Genomic DNA, 15,977 nt, shown 5'->3' with positions numbered 1-15,977 from the left:
TGCTCTTCTGGAAACAGCAAAAATGGATCTGTTAAAGTGGTCTCTGAACACAATTGACACTATTTTTTCTACAAGACATTTGGGAGCGGAGGACCCGACCTGTCCTGCTGGGACACATGTGATGGGTTACGTGATGGAGAGTTGGAGGAAATGGCAGGTCATGTGCCCTTACACGCTGTCTGTGGAGGACGTCGAAGATGTGTATATATTTGGCATGGTGGTGACCGGGTTCCTGCTGTGTGGAGCGGGCATAGGGCTGGTTTATCGGAAAATTAAGAAAGTGGAAGCGGCAATAATTGGCCCATCCAGGCTGCCCCACATGATTGATTCGATTGGAAGGGCAGTGTCAGCTCAGTCGACGGGTGTTAACCGCGCATTGGAAACCATCTCTGGTAGGATCACTGCAATGGAAAACCGCATTGATCGTCAGTAATGACCACATCTCCTCTCCTAATTCAGATGTATTGGAAGCCACTCAGACTCAGACTGTGGAATCTTTCAGGCGTCTGCTAATCTGGATTTTCATTCGGCTTCCCAAAACACAGCTACACTTCAAGGCCGCTGTGATAAAAACCTCCTGGAGAAGAACAATGCTCATGCCTCACCCCCCCTGGTCTTCGCCCACCCTCAGCTTCTCCAGCTCTGACGTTGACTGTGGACTGTTCAGGGCTGGGCCCTTCCTCCCTCCAGAATGGACGAGCAAGGCCGTTGATGGCACCTAAAGGCGGCCTCCGGGTGTTCTCTCTGATAACTGGACTCTTACAAATCTTGGTCGTCGTCTCTTGTCCTGTTGTTGTGTGTGATCATTGTTCATTGTGCTGATGGGTTTTTTCCTGCATTGCTGCTGCATGATTCAATGCAGCAGCAATGAAGGTTTTTCTTTCCCAAGTCTTACCTTGTGTGTGCTTTTTATATGTGTTCATGTACCGGGCCGGCTTATGTGTGTTGTTTGTGTGTGTCATTTGTCGTCATGAGGCCGGTCATGGTGTGCTCAGCCCTGCTGTTGACCTAAGGCAGGACATACATCTGGAGCTGGTCCCCGGGCGCCTAAAGGCGACTTCTGCTCCTAACTGGCAATTAGGATGGGTTAAATGCAGTAAACACATTTCATTGTGCAGGGAACATGTTCCTTTGTGCATATGACAATAAAAATCTTTTTGAATCCTTTGAATCCTTTGAATTACGAGGACTGCTTTCTTCCACTTGTGAAATATAGTGAAAATTCATCCCATCCTGTCTATGGCTTATGCTGAGACTTTGATTCATGCATTTGCTCTTCTAGATTGGACTATTGTAATGCTCTATTTTCTGGCTTACCGCAGTCCAGGATTACGGGTCTTCAACTGAATGAATCTGGAAAGATGAAATGATTATTTTTGGTTATTGAATAAAACATTGATCATTTCCTAACGTAAATGAAGGGTCATTTACGTTGGAAAATGTGGCTGGGTGAAGACCCAGCCATGACCCATCTTCAATGCTCTTACTGAGGGAAGGAGGTTGTTTGCCAAAATCTCACAATACATGACCCCATCCATCCTCCCTTCAATACGGTGCAGTCGTCCTGTCCCCTTTGCAGAAGAGCACCCCCAGAGTATGATGTTTCCACCCCCATGCTTCACGGTTGGGATGGTTTTCTTGGGGTTGTTCTCATCCTCTAAACATGGTAAGTGGAGTTGATTCCAAAAAGCTCTATTCTGGTCTCATCTGACCACGTGACCTTCTCCCATGCCTCCTCTGGATCATCCAGATGGTCACTGGTGAACTTCAAACAGGCCTGGACATGTGCTGGGTTGAGCAGGGGGACCTTGCTGCCCTGCAGGATTTTAAACCATGACAGCATCATGTGTTACTAATGTAATCTTTGTGACTGTGGTCCCAGCTCTCTCCAGGTCATTTGACCAGGTCCTCCTGTGTAGTTCTGAGCTTTCTCAGAATCATCCTTACCCCACAAAGTGAGATCTCCAGTTTTGTCCCTGGTGTCCTGAGACAGCTGGTCTTGGCCATGGTGGATAGGTTGCAGTGTGATTGATATATATTAGATCTTGAGTCACTAGTGTCATTTTCAAACCTTTGAAAATGTGAATAGCTTGTAAACTCTTACTGTGCACATCACAATTTACTCTCAGTCATCAGCCAGAATTCCACATATGCTTCATTTGGCTTATATTAAAGTAAACTACATGTCAGTGATTGAAAAAAAAAAATGAAACCTACTTAAAACGCTTCAAAAACATCACCAGGTTCTCGTGGCTGCATATCAAGCAACAATATGCATATTGTTGCTTGATATGCATATGCATAACTGTTTTGCTAAAAATGATCAAATTAAACAGTTGGGAATATATACTAATCATGTATATTCTGATTGAAAACTGAAATTAAAATAACTTGAGAAAAGAGTTCAATTTGACATGAACACAAACAACAGACAAAGAATATACATGTATTTCATTTCATTATGACACATTTGCCATTGGCATCTGCCACATGTTTATTTATCAAACTAGGACAGGTACTAACATGGCATTGGTAAAATATGATTCAGTATTTTTTTTTTATTTTTTGACTTGTATAAGAAACACTAATTTTAGCAATTGTGAGTTCGATACCTGGCCCATGGTCTAAGAGCGGAACAGCAGCACACCTGTGGTGAGTTTAAAGAAATATTAACACTTTGCATTTTTCCCCAAATACATGCAAAGTCTGTTTCTGAAGAGGACATGAGATAAAAGAACAGATAAATCCTTCTTGTGTGACAATCAGGTTGCACTTTCCACATAAATATGCACATTTTCTATTCTTCTTGCTCACTGTGTCAGGCAGGGGCTTAGCCAGATGGAAAGAGGAAAGAACACCCTACCACCACCTTTAGAATAAGGGTCCACTTTGAAGACATTTTTTCATAATACTACAATACTACTAATATGTATATGTCACGGACATGAACGAGCGAAGCTCTTCAGCATCTCACCATGTCATTTAGGTCCTTCAGACTTTTTTGGAGTAAATGCTTCAGGGGAGCATTAGCATAGCTAAAACCTTTCAGCTTCTGGGGGAGCTTTGCTCCCCCATACCCCCCCCCCCCCCCGTCCCACCACCACCTTCTTTTTAAGCATTTTTCTTTTTTGCCTTTCAGCTGACTCCCTAATTACAGCCCTCTTAACTCCCCCGACTTTAAGCATTTTTTTAAATGTAGATGTAAATTAATATTCAAAGTTTTCAGCTGGTTGACAGTAGGGCTGTATAACATGGACAAATTATCATATCTCAGTATTGTCATATCAATATGATAAACTATATGACTATGATTTGACACAAAGTGCAGCAACAGTGAAAATTAAACCTTCTTAAACCAAACAGTAATAATACCACACTCATTTTACACTCATCATAAGGTTAGGATACTGTTCCCTCCAAAAGTATTGGAACACTTGGAATTTCACACATTTTAATTTGTTTATGCCATTTTAAATACAAGCAATACAAAAAAAATAAAGAATAAAAATTTCTAAAATTATCTTCCTCAAACTCAAACTGAAATCAAATCTCTAAAACTTGATAAAACCTGTAAATAATAATCAGTTTTATTGCCAGTTTTCTTCAGACAAGTCAGGGGATGGAAACATGAACATTTCCAAGTCACTGAATATGTCTTGGACTTTATTTACATCAATTATGAAGAAATATAAAAGTTTCTTTCACCAAAACATCAAATCTAGTCTTTCATCTCAAATGTACTTTCTGTCAAATTGTAGCTGAACTTTCAGGTCTTCTTTTGAAGAAAATCCTCCTCTACACCACTTCATCAGGAAGCTGGATTTTAGATTTTTAATTCATTTATATCAAGTTGTAGAGATTTGCTTTCGGTTTGAGTTAAGGAAGATAATTTTAGAAAAAAATGTATTTGAAATGGAATAAACAAATTAAAATTGTTGTGTGGGCCGCTGAAGAGGAGGTACTGCTGGCCCACCACCACCAGAGGGCGTCGTGCCTGGAGTGCGGGCTCCAGGCACCAGAGGGCGCCGCCGCCTCACGGGAGCAGCTACGGTGACAGCTGTCACCCATCACCTGAGACAGCTGACGGCAATCATCAGTGGGGTATATCAGCAGGACGGCACCTCCACCTCATTGCCGAGATATCGTTTCTACCGGAGAGGTAACGTATCGAAGCTAACGGAGTGTATCTTTTTGGATTGTGCTAGTTTGTGGATTACTGTTCCAACGAGAGGTGGAGGTAACTTCCCTGCTGTTCGGAGTCCTGGGTGCAAACGCGCCCCCATCTAACTGTCCTTTGTTCCTCGCCAGCAGTACCAGGTCCGACACGCGGAGGCAGTGGCCACCTGGGAGTTCGGGACTTGGTGGCTCCAGTATTCCCAGGGTCCTGTGGCGGAGGAAGCTGTGTGGTTCCGGTCTTACCTTGGAGGGGCGTCTCCTATCTTCGAGCCTGCCCACACGACACTTTTGTGAATTGACTGTTGTTCATTTCCGTGATTGGTTGTATTCGTTGTGCGAATATCTGTCATTTTGGGTGACTCGGCATGGACGGAGGGACTCAGAAAATGCATACCGCATGACAACAGCATGTTATTTGCATTATTATCACTTTTTATTTGTCAGGTTTTGGTCTTTTGGGTTGCTTTTGAGTTCTGTCTGTCTCTTGCTCTGTCTTTTTGGTTGGTTGTTCTCTGTCTCTGTGTAGGCTCTCAGTTGTCCAGGTGGTTTCCATAGTAGAGAAGCTTGAATCTTCGACTGGACTGAGTTGCTTGACGCGAGGACGTTTCGCTTCAAATCACAGAAGCTTCCTCAGCTAAAATTCTTGCTCTGGTGGTCTGACTTCTGTCTTGACTCTTGTCGAGAAGAATGATCCGAAGTCACAAAAGCTGGAGTTTTAAACCTAACCAGACCTCTCCTACCAAGAGGCAGACTGCTATAGGCTAGTGACTAAACAATAGCTCTAATTAGAACCTATTGTGCTCTAGTTAGCACTCTCCTAATGACAGGGCAGCTGTGGCTCCCTTGACGACTCTCCTGATGATGTGAATGACTCATTACCATGAACAAAAGACTGAAACTACTTTGACCTGAGTACCCCATTGTAAACAGGGGACAAAGCATGTCTCAGACCCCTTCCCCGGTTAAGGCTGGGTTTCAAACATTTCACAAAGAATGCCTCCTTGACCCCTCTCTCAAACCATTTCTTCTCTCTGGCTAAGATTTTAACTTCCTTGTCCTCAAACGTGTGGTTAGTGTCTTTAAGGTGGAAATGAACTGCAGACTGAGGTCCACTGGCGCCCTCTCTGCGGTGCTGGTATAGCCTTTTGTGTAAAGGTTGCTTCGTCTCACCTATGTAGTGTTCGTTACAGTTTTCCTGACATCTGATAGAATACACTACATTGCTCTGTTTGTAACTAGGGATCATGTCCTTAGGGTGAACTAATTTCAGTGTCAAGGTGTTAACCGGTTTAAAGTAAACTGGGATTTTGTGCTGTCTGAAGATCCTCTGTAGTTTTTCCCCTACTCCTGCTAAATAAGGGAGAGACACTCTTCTTCTTGTCTCCGTCTCCTGTCTGTCTGGTCTCTTAGTTCTCTGGGACTTCTGCACTTTGTCCAGGGACCATCGTGGGTACCCACATACTGTGAGGGCTTTCCGGACAAGTTGTTGTTCTTTAGCCCTTCCCTCTGCAGTTGTGGGCACCTGTAGGGCTCTGTGTTGAAGAGTCCTGATCACCCCGAGCTTGTGTTCAAGGGGGTGGTTTGAGCCAAAGAGCAGATATCGGTCAGTGTGAGTTGGTTTTCTGTAAACCTCTGTCTGGAGCTGCCTGTTCTCGCCAATCGTAACATCACAGTCCAAGAAGGCTAAATGGTTGTTTCTGGCATCCTCATGTGTGAACTTGATATTGGAGTCCACCGAGTTGATGTGTTCTGTAAAGTCCTCAACCTCCTGTTGCTTGATTTTAACCCATGTGTCATCAACATATCTGAACCAGTGACTGGGAGAGATGCCCGTGAACGACGTCAAGGCTGTCTTCTCCACTCGCTCCATGTACAGATTGGCCACAATGGGGGATACCGGAGACCCCATCGCACAACCATGAATCTGCCTGTAGTAATTCCCCCTAAACAGGAAATACGTGGTGTTAAGACAGATCTCCAAGAGTTGGCAGATGTGGTCTGGTGTGAGTTTGGTCCTTTCAAGTAGAGACACATCCTCCAGCAGTCTCTGCCTGAACAACGAAGTCACATCAAATGACACGATTGTTTCATCTGCCTCCAGCTGCAGGTCCTTGATCTTGTTCACAAAATCTTGTGTGTTCTCCACATGGTGGTCTGAGTTACCCACTAGAGGAGCCAAAATCCACTTGAGGTGCTTGGCCAAATTGTACGTGATGGAATCTGTGCTACATACAATAGGCCTGAGTGGCACGTCCTGTTTGTGGATTTTGGGCAGTCCATAGATGCACGGAGTGGCGTCCCCAGGGTACAGTCTGTAGTATGTCTGCCTGTCGATGAGTCCCTCTTTCTCCAGGTTTTGGAGGTAGCTATTGATTTTCTTCTTATAGCCGCTCGGATCTCTCTTCAGATGTTCGTATGTATTGGAGTCACTGAGCAAGTTGTTGATCTTGGCCTCGTAGTCTGATGTGTTGAGGACCACCGCGCATCTGCCTTTATCCGCTGGCAGGATAAGGATGCTTTGGCTTGCTCTGTCCTGCTTTCTCTTGTCTCCCTCTCTTTGCTCTTGGTGGTGGGTGTTTCTCTCTGTCTGGCCACACCCCGGTTCTGGGAGCTTCTCCACAAACCTGTTTTTGATTTGCAGTTAATCACCTGGGTGCTTTATAAGCCTCACAGTTTGCCTTTGTCCTTTGCCAGATCGATGTGCCGAGCGCCTCTTTCTAGCATTATGCTTGTATTTTTGCGTTGCTCTGATTGCCTCTTTGTGTTTTTTGACAACATGCTTGTGTACCTCGACCACACCTTTAGCCTGATGCTCTTGATCCTGTTGCTCTGTGTGAACTGCTTTTCCATGTACCGACCTCAGCCTGATAACCAAGTAAACGATTTTACGCCACTAAGCTGTGTTCCTGCGTCCTGCATTTGCATCCTGCCTGTCCTGTCAACCAAACCTGATATTACTGAGATACACAACACATAATGCGTACATAAAAAGTTGGCTCACTTTAACTTTTGTCGTGTCAGCTGGCGCGCACTGCTCTCCAAATTTGGCAGTGCATCCTCATCAAGCTGGCTGCTTTAGCTGCTGTTCATTGTCGTACTATCCATGAGAAAATCATCCGGAATATTCATATTGGGACCAAAACACACTTCTCACCTTTTCATCTTTTCCTCTACGGACAGTTTTTTTTTTTTTCCTCCCTCTGCGAACAGGTCTTGGGCTGCGCGCTATGGCATCATTTGTTTACGCACAGCAGGCGGGTATAGCCAGGTAGCGTCTACATAAATCTATGATACCGGCCTTACAACGCCTCAGTACAGTGATAATAATGTGGAGTAGCTTTCAATATGAGTGGAACATTTTTAAATTTTGACCCCTGTGTAATTCTTCACTGACCCCCACCTGACCGCCAATTGAAAATTCAAGAGGCTAGTCAGTTTTTTCAAAAGACTAATGTTTAAGGAGTAGTTGTGCAACTTTGGTGCTTGTATCACCATTTGAAGAGTTCCTCTGTAAATATGCTGTTATCTGCTGCACTAAGAAGGGACTTACTTACGCAGCAGTGTGTGCTCAGACCCGCTGTGCACCCTGTTATCGCCTGAAGATCGTGTCCAGACAACAACCCTTCTGCCACACTGATTTCTCTCCACGAGGGATAAGAACCCTTCACACACCCTCTGCACGCACTTTCACTTGACACCAAACTGACCTCGATTGTTATGCAGTCGACACTCTGCAGCATCATCTGACATCTTTAACACCGAAGGAGTCACTGAGACGAAAACCGACACAAGTCCGTTTCTGAACGGTTCTGAGGTTCTGGTGCAGCTTTCCTTCCTGTCGTCTGTTAGTGTGTGTTTGTGCTGTAACTGTAACATTATGACCAGAAAACTGATCCTGTTACTGACAAAATCTTCTCTGTGTGTCTCAGAAAATCACCTTCGACCTCTTCAGGCGGATGGTAAGTCACAATCATACACACACGCACACACATACCGACACACACACACATACGGACGCACACACACACATACACACACACAAACAGACACGCATGCACACATACACACAAACAGATATACACAGACATACACACACACACACATACAGACACACAAACAGACACGCATGCACACATACACACAAACAGATATACACAGACATACACACACACACACACATACAGACACACAAACATATACAGATGCACATGTACACATATACACACACATATAGAGATACACACATACAGACACACACACACACAGGCTCACACATATACAGACACACACATGCACACATATACATACGTACACACATACACAAACACACACACAGGCTCACACACATACAGACACACAAACACACACATATGCACACACATACAGACACACACGTGCACATATACAGATACACACACATACAGACACACCTACATATATACAGACATACACACACATATACAGACACACACGTACACATACACACATATACAGACACACACGTACACACATATACAGACACACACGTACACACACACACAGACACACATATACAGATGCACACGTACATATACAGGCAAACACGTACACATACACACAAACGCACACATATACAGACACACACACACATGCACATATACAGATACACACACATACATATGCACACACAGAGGCACACACATAAACATATACAGACACACACACATACATATGCACACACATAAACATATACAGACACACAGAATGATCTCTTGTGTCTTTTGATCTTACAGATCATATTCTATCAACAAGCAGTCATGAGGTCAAAGGTCAAATCCAGTGTTTCCCTGGGAGCGTAAGTAATTTTAATTTTTAATGGATATTATTTCTCTAAACAGTAATACCACGTCAAAACATCATACAGCATAACTATGTCAAAATACTGAGACTGTGAATGGCCTCATTACATCATCATACTTTCCCGCTCCACCTGCACCATCTGGTGATGAAACATGATATAATGCACATGAACAAAGATTAGATTAGATTAGGTTGACCTTTACTGATCCCTTGGGAAAACTCCCTCAGGGAAACTGAGGTTCCAGCAGCATTGTACAGGAGCACACAGGGTAAGAAGCACACAGAGTATTAAAAGCGAAAGTAAAAACGAAAACAGTTTGCAATATAAATACACAATATAAATACCAGATATATTGATCAATACTTTACTGACTGTTAACCCCCAAAACGTGAATCAGCTGCAAATCCTGAATTATCCGCAAACCAAAGATTTTACCATTGATTGGTGAATTTTTTTTTCATTCAAATAAGTAATAAAATGAGTAATAAAATTCACTAATTCACTAAAATTCAATTTTCGCATATTTTTCCAAACTGAGCGCTGTAGTATAACCAGCGGGACCCCACTGATGTGTTCAGTAAATTTGGTGACACCACACCTGAATTTATTTAATATTTTTCTGGTGTCTCTTTTCATTTTTTGCACTTTGTAGATGGTCCCTATGCTTCCGCCTGTTAGTTCAGATCAGTGTTATTTTTCTGGCACATATGGATGAAAATAAGGTTATAGCTCATCGTTTACCTTCCTGATGTTCTTAGGGACCTCGTAGTACCATATCACCCCAATAGAGCGCTTCGCTCTCAGACTGCAGGCTTACTTGTAGTTCCTAGGGTTTGTAAGAGTAGAATGGGAGGCAGAGCCTTCAGCTTTCAGGCTCCTCTCCTGTGGAACCAGCTCCCAATTCAGATCAGGGAGACAGACACCCTCTCTACTTTTAAGATTAGGCTTAAAACTTTCCCTTTTGCTAAAGCTTATAGTTAGGGCTGGATCAGGTGACCCTGAACCATCCCTTAGTTATGCTGCTATAGACTTAGACTGCTGGGGGGTTCCCATGATGCACTGTTTCTTTCTCTTTTTGCTCTGTATGCACCACTCTGCATTTAATCATTAGTGATCGATCTCTGCTCCCCTCCACAGCATGTCTTTTTCCTGGTTCTCTCCCTCAGCCCCAACCAGTCCCAGCAGAAGACTGCCCCTCCCTGAGCCTGGTTCTGCTGGAGGTTTCTTCCTGTTAAAAGGGAGTTTTTCCTTCCCACTGTAGCCAAGTGCTTGCTCACAGGGGGTCGTTTTGACCTTTGGGGTTTTTACATAATTATTGTATGGCCTTGCCTTACAATATAAAGCGCCTTGGGGCAACTGTTTGTTGTGATTTGGCGCTATATAAAAAAATTGATTGATTGATTGATTGATTGATGTTAGAAACTAGTGTTGTTTGTTTTTCTACCACATTTCTCTTAAGATGAATGAGCCATGAACTGTGAACCTGTGAATATCTTTCTAACTCTACCGGAGTCTCCAGCGGAGGTTTCCTGAGTTCGACACCTACATTACCTGTTGACAGGTGGACCGCCCCAGTCAAACTCCCCACCTGTTGTTGTCCTTGGAGAGGGTCAGACGCTTGACACCAGAAATGAGAGTCGCTCTGGGCTCACCTCACCGCCTCAGCGGCTGTAGTGAACCCCCCACCCCCACCCCAAACAAACAAACAAACACAATAATCATTTTTGCATTGGTTTGCGATCAGGATTTCCTGCAGTAATTGATCCAGAAACTGAAATCCATAACCTGCTTAAACTGAAAAAAAAAAAAAAATATATATATATATATATATATATATATATATATATATATTTTTTTTTTTTTTTTTTTTTTTTTTTTTTCCAGGATTTGATTCACATTTTGGGGGTTAACACTGACTCCTACTCCTGCTCTCCTTCCTGTCCTCTGTCTTCCTGTTACTCCTCCTCCCCCTGAGTGAGGAGTTGTACAGTCTGATGGTCTGAGGGACAAAGGAGATTTTCAGTCTGTTGGTCCTGTACTTGGGAAGGAGCAGTCTGTGGCTGAAGAGGCTCCTCTGGTTGCTGATGACGGTGTGCAGAGGCTGACTGGCATCGTCCATAATGTCCAGCGGTTTGTCCAGTGTTCTCTGCCACCGTCACCAGAGAGTCCAGCTTCATGCCAACCACAGAGCCAGCCCGCCTGATCAGTTTGTCCAGCCTGGATGTGTTCATCTTGGATGTGCTGCTCCCCCATGGTGTAAAAGAGAATGCTGGCTACTACAGACTGGTAGAACATCCACAGGACTTTCCTGCAGATGTTAAACCACTGCAGCCTCCTCAGGAAGTCCAACCTGCTCTGTCCTTTCCTGTACAGGTGGTTGGTGTGGGTTGTCCAGTCCAGTTTGCTGTCCAGCCACAGCCCGAGGTACTTGTAGGAATCCACAGCCTCCACCTCAGCTGAGGTGGGGGAGGAGGAAGATGGGGCTGCTGCTGTGATGTCTGGGGGTTGGTGTGCTGAGAGAAGGAGGAGAGATGACTGCAGTGAGGGAGGGGATGGGGGGGTATGGACTGATTGAACCGGTGTTTCAGTTCATCTTCCCCCTGGAAATAAGCATAAAAACACATAAACTTCAGTTATACATCCCCAAACTTCTTCAGACCGTTCATCTTCATTTCAACACACAAACCTTTCATATAGGATAACGTTGCAACTATTTTTAGTCCAAATATTCAACTTTACCAGAGAGAGCAATTCACAGTGTGCTTACCTTTCAAGTAACAAAAAAACATTAAAAGAAACTGCCGCGCACTTGGCCTGTAAGGACAAATGGCCACAATCGCCAAGCCCCCTGCGGCCAGAAGTAATACAACATTGCCATCTATTGACCAAGACAAGCAACTGCACTACATCCACCCCTTCTTTAATGGATGTTGTCCCCGTCATCAAAACAAATGAAATAGAACAAGGACCACGTATTAAACATAAACAAAGAGAACTGCAAATAAACACGTGAAACATGAATGACAGTGTAGTGAGCAGTGATGTATGATGAAAATGTGTATGGGTGCCCCCTATTAAGGTGGGTGCACTTGCTATGCTGAGCTATATGTGTCCTGCTGCTCTTCTTGCTTTGGCCCTCTGCCACAACTTCCATCCTCTTTCTGTCTTCTGCCGATTCTCTTCTGATTCCACTGCTCGTGACTCACAGGACACTTTGTTGGGGGGACATCGATTTCTCAGCGGGTTCCTCCTTGGAACTCTGGGCATGGGAGACATTTTGGTGCCCCCGGCTAGTGCCTGTTCCTCCCCTCCTTCACTCACCCGTCTTGCTTCCACATCCTCTTCCTCCATCTCTGTTTGTTCAAACTGTTCATCTGTTGTCTCAGGTAAGCACTCCTCCACATTCTCCTCCATGCTGTCCACCTCCAAGTGACTCATCTCCCTGTGTTGTCCCTTCACTGGCCTGCTCTACTGAAAGAAACATACACTGTGTAAGGAGATTGCGGTGCACCACCCTCTCTGTATCACCATTTTCTGACCGCATCACATAAACAGGTATGCTAGGCTGTTTCTTCACCACAATGTATGGCTGGATGGCTGGGGCTCCCACTTGTCTCCCAGTTTCTGCTGTCCCTCCACGTGACACACTTTGATAAGAACTCTGTCTCCTGTGTTGAATACGTGGCTCTTAGCCCTCTGATCATAATATTTTTTCTGTTGTCCCTTGGCCTGGTGAGAGGTCTGATTAGCCTGGGCATAGGCCTGTGACAGACAGTCATGCAGAGTCTGGACATACTCACTATATTCACACGGCTCATGAGTGGTCTGGAGGCCAAAAATCAGGTCAACAGGGAGCCTGGGATGCCTGCCAAACATCAGGTAGTATGGTGTGTGTCCAATAGAGTTGTGGCGTGAGTCCACATACTCATGCCACCGGGGCTTCAGATGGGACTCCAGTGTCCCCAGCATGTTCATGAGTGTGTGGTTAAACCTTTCAGTGGTTCCATTGCCCTGGGGATGATAGGGGGTTGTGTGAGTCTTGGTGATGCCAGTGCACTTACACAGCTCCTTCACAACAGCACTTTCAAGATTGTGCCCTTGGTCTGCATGCAATTTTGCTGGGAAACCAAACCGACAGAAGAAGTTGCTTCACAGCACTTTGGCCACAGTGCTGGCGTTTTGGTCTTTAGTGGGGTATGCCTGCGTATAGTGTGAGAAGTGGTCAGTGACAATGAGGACATTTTCCATTCCACCATTGGACTTCTCCAGAGTCAGACATACAGTCCATACATACAAGCTCCATGGAAGCACTGCTGTGAATGCTGACCAGGGGAGCCCTGACACCTGCAGTGGGGGTCTTTCTAAGGCAGCACCTCTCACACTACTCACACCAAGCCTTTATCTCCTGAGACATCCTTGGCCAGTGAAATCTCTCTCTTATCATCTGCACAGTCCTCTCAAAACCTAAGTGCCCTGAGTCATCATGAAGAGCCGTCTTGACCCATTCACGCAGCTTCTCTGGCAGTACAAGTTGCTCCACTACTCCCCTTTGGCAGTCTCGGACACGTCGGTACATGATACCATCTCTAATTACTAACCTCCTCCACTCCTTTAAGAGAAGGCACACCTGCCCACCACCACTGACCCTCTCGCTGCGGCTTGGTTTCTGGTTCAGACTCTTATAGTGTAGGACAGGGCCGATAGCAGGATTGTCTTTCTGCCCAGCACGGATCTCCTGTTTTGTCAAGACAGGCAGGGACTCCGTCCTCACATCTCTGTAGGGCTCATCAGGTCTCGGAGAATCAGATTGGGGTCTGTTTGGTGCAGATGTGCTCTGGCTTGTGGGGCCCACTGGGTCCTGGACGTGCTGTCCCCTGCCATGCCCAGGTCCACTGGACCTTACCTGCTGGGGGCAAGTTTGTAGGACCTCTGTGACCTCTTGGTTGGACATACAGGAGAGGGCATCAGCGTTAGCATTGCTCTGGCCCCTCCTATACTGGACATCAAAATCAAAGGCTGCCAGTCGAGATACCCACCTCTGGCCCGTAGCATCCAGCTTTGCAGAGGACATGACATATTTGAGAGGGTTATTGTCTGTCAGGACCGAGAATCTACGCCCATATAGGTGGTCACAGAATTTGTCTGTCACCGCCCATTTTAAAGCAAGGAACTCCAGTTTGTGTGCAGGATACCTCGTCTCAGCAGGACTTAAACCTCTGCTGGCAAAGGCTATGACCCTCTCTGTACCACCCTGGACTTGAACCAAGACGGCGCCAAGCCCTTCCCCCGAAGCATCCATCTGGAGCACGAAAGGCAGACTGTAATCAGGATAGCCCAGCACTGGAGAAGTCGTGAGCCTCTCTTTCGGGGTCTGGAAAGCCTTCTCACAATCATCAGTCCACAAAAAGGGTGGGTCCGATGCAAGGTTTTTCCTCCCACCCCTTTTTTTCTTTCTAGGGTCACCAGCAGTGAGGCGATACAAGGGAGCAGCTAGGGCAGAGTATCCACTAACATACTGCCTGTAATATCCAGTAAACCCCAGAAATTGAAGCACTTCTTTGCGATTTGTGGGCCTCACCCAGTCCTTAACCCTGCTGATCTTCTCCAGGTTTGTTCGGACTCCCTCAGCAGACACCAAATGACCCAGATACTGCACTTCCTGCCTCATCAGCTGGCATTTGGAGGGTTTCAACTTCAAGCCGTGCTCCCGAAGCCAATTGAATACCAGCTGCAATCTCTCTAGATGTTCATCAAAGGTATTAGAGAATATGATGAGGTCATCAAGATAAATCAAGAGGTGAGTGAAGTTTAGATCTCCAAAGCAGCAAGTCATGAGTCTTTGAAAAGAGGGCATTCTGCAGTCCAAAGGGCATTCAGTTGGCCTCAAACAGCCCCATTGGGGTGCTGAATGCTGTCTTGTGTTTGTCATGCTCTGCCACTTCCACCTGCCAATAAGGTCAAGTGTAGAGAAGAACCTTGCCTGCCCCAGAGCCTCCAGGGCCTCCTCTATTCTGGGTAGGGGGAAACCGTTTCTCGTGCTGCAGGAGTTTAGCTTTCGGTAGTCAATACATATTCTTAGTGAGCCGTCCTTCTTTGTCACAACTACTACAGGTGATGCATATGGACTCTTACTAGGTCTGATGACTCGTGCAGCCTCCATCTCGATCAACAACTTTCTCACATCTTGCCACTGCGATGGGGGGATTTTGCGATAAGGGAGCCTAAAGGGCTTAGAATCAACCAAAGGGATTTCGTGCTGCACTGTCGTTGTGTGGCCATAATCCATGGGATGTTGTGAGAACACACCGACATTCCTCTCCACGAGATCTGTAAGGAGGGAACGCTGGTGCACATTCTCAACTGCTGCTTCGCTCAGGTCCACTCCACAATTGCCACAACCTGGTCCAGGATCATGCACACCTCTCTGCCCTCACTCTTGTGACCTTTGGCCTGCTTTTTGTCTGAAAAGTCCACAACACTGTCTACCAGGGAAACTCTGGCCAGATGTGTGTGAGGCTTGATGGTAATAGCATGCTGGGAAAGGTTCATCACTCTAACAGGGGCACGTCCTCTCTTTACATCAGCAAGGACTTTGGCAACTAAGAGGTCTTCGGGGAGCTGCACGGAGGAGTGGCCTTCAGTCATTGCAGTGTAATAGTCCGTGGGCTAGGGTGGGTTACCATGCACCCCCCAGGACTCATCGCCATTGGTGTTTTTTGATGCTCTAGGGTATATAAAAGAAGACTAAAGACGTTAACAGTGAAAATTTTGGGATGCAACCACCCTTCTGATAGAAATTCTAGAGTAACCCTCAAGAGATTACCCAAAAATGCAAAAATGTGTGTTTTTTTAAACCTAACATTGTAACTTCCTCATACCTTTATTGTTAACAGCAGGAAAAAAAAATGTTGATTTGCCTCTATGTGGACACCTTTTGGATGTACAAAACAACAAACTAAAT

The 15,977-nt window shown here is 45.4% G+C and overlaps 1 protein-coding gene across 1 annotated transcript in view; it reads left to right on the top strand.

The window, feature by feature from the left end:
• LOC117506023 (regulator of G-protein signaling 9-like) overlaps positions 1-15,977 on the top strand; it is a 150,383-nt gene that overhangs the window by 40,879 nt on the left and 93,527 nt on the right. Inside the window, exons 5-6 of the mRNA XM_034165562.1 lie at positions 8,106-8,135; positions 8,949-9,010. Coding sequence (XP_034021453.1) covers positions 8,106-8,135; positions 8,949-9,010 — 92 coding nt within the window. The remainder of the gene's footprint in view (positions 1-8,105; positions 8,136-8,948; positions 9,011-15,977) is intronic.

The sequence above is a fragment of the Thalassophryne amazonica genome, unplaced genomic scaffold (genome assembly GCF_902500255.1).
Source record: "Thalassophryne amazonica unplaced genomic scaffold, fThaAma1.1, whole genome shotgun sequence".
NCBI classification, from domain to species: domain Eukaryota; kingdom Metazoa; phylum Chordata; class Actinopteri; order Batrachoidiformes; family Batrachoididae; genus Thalassophryne; species Thalassophryne amazonica.
This window is presented reverse-complemented; position numbering and strand designations above follow the sequence as displayed.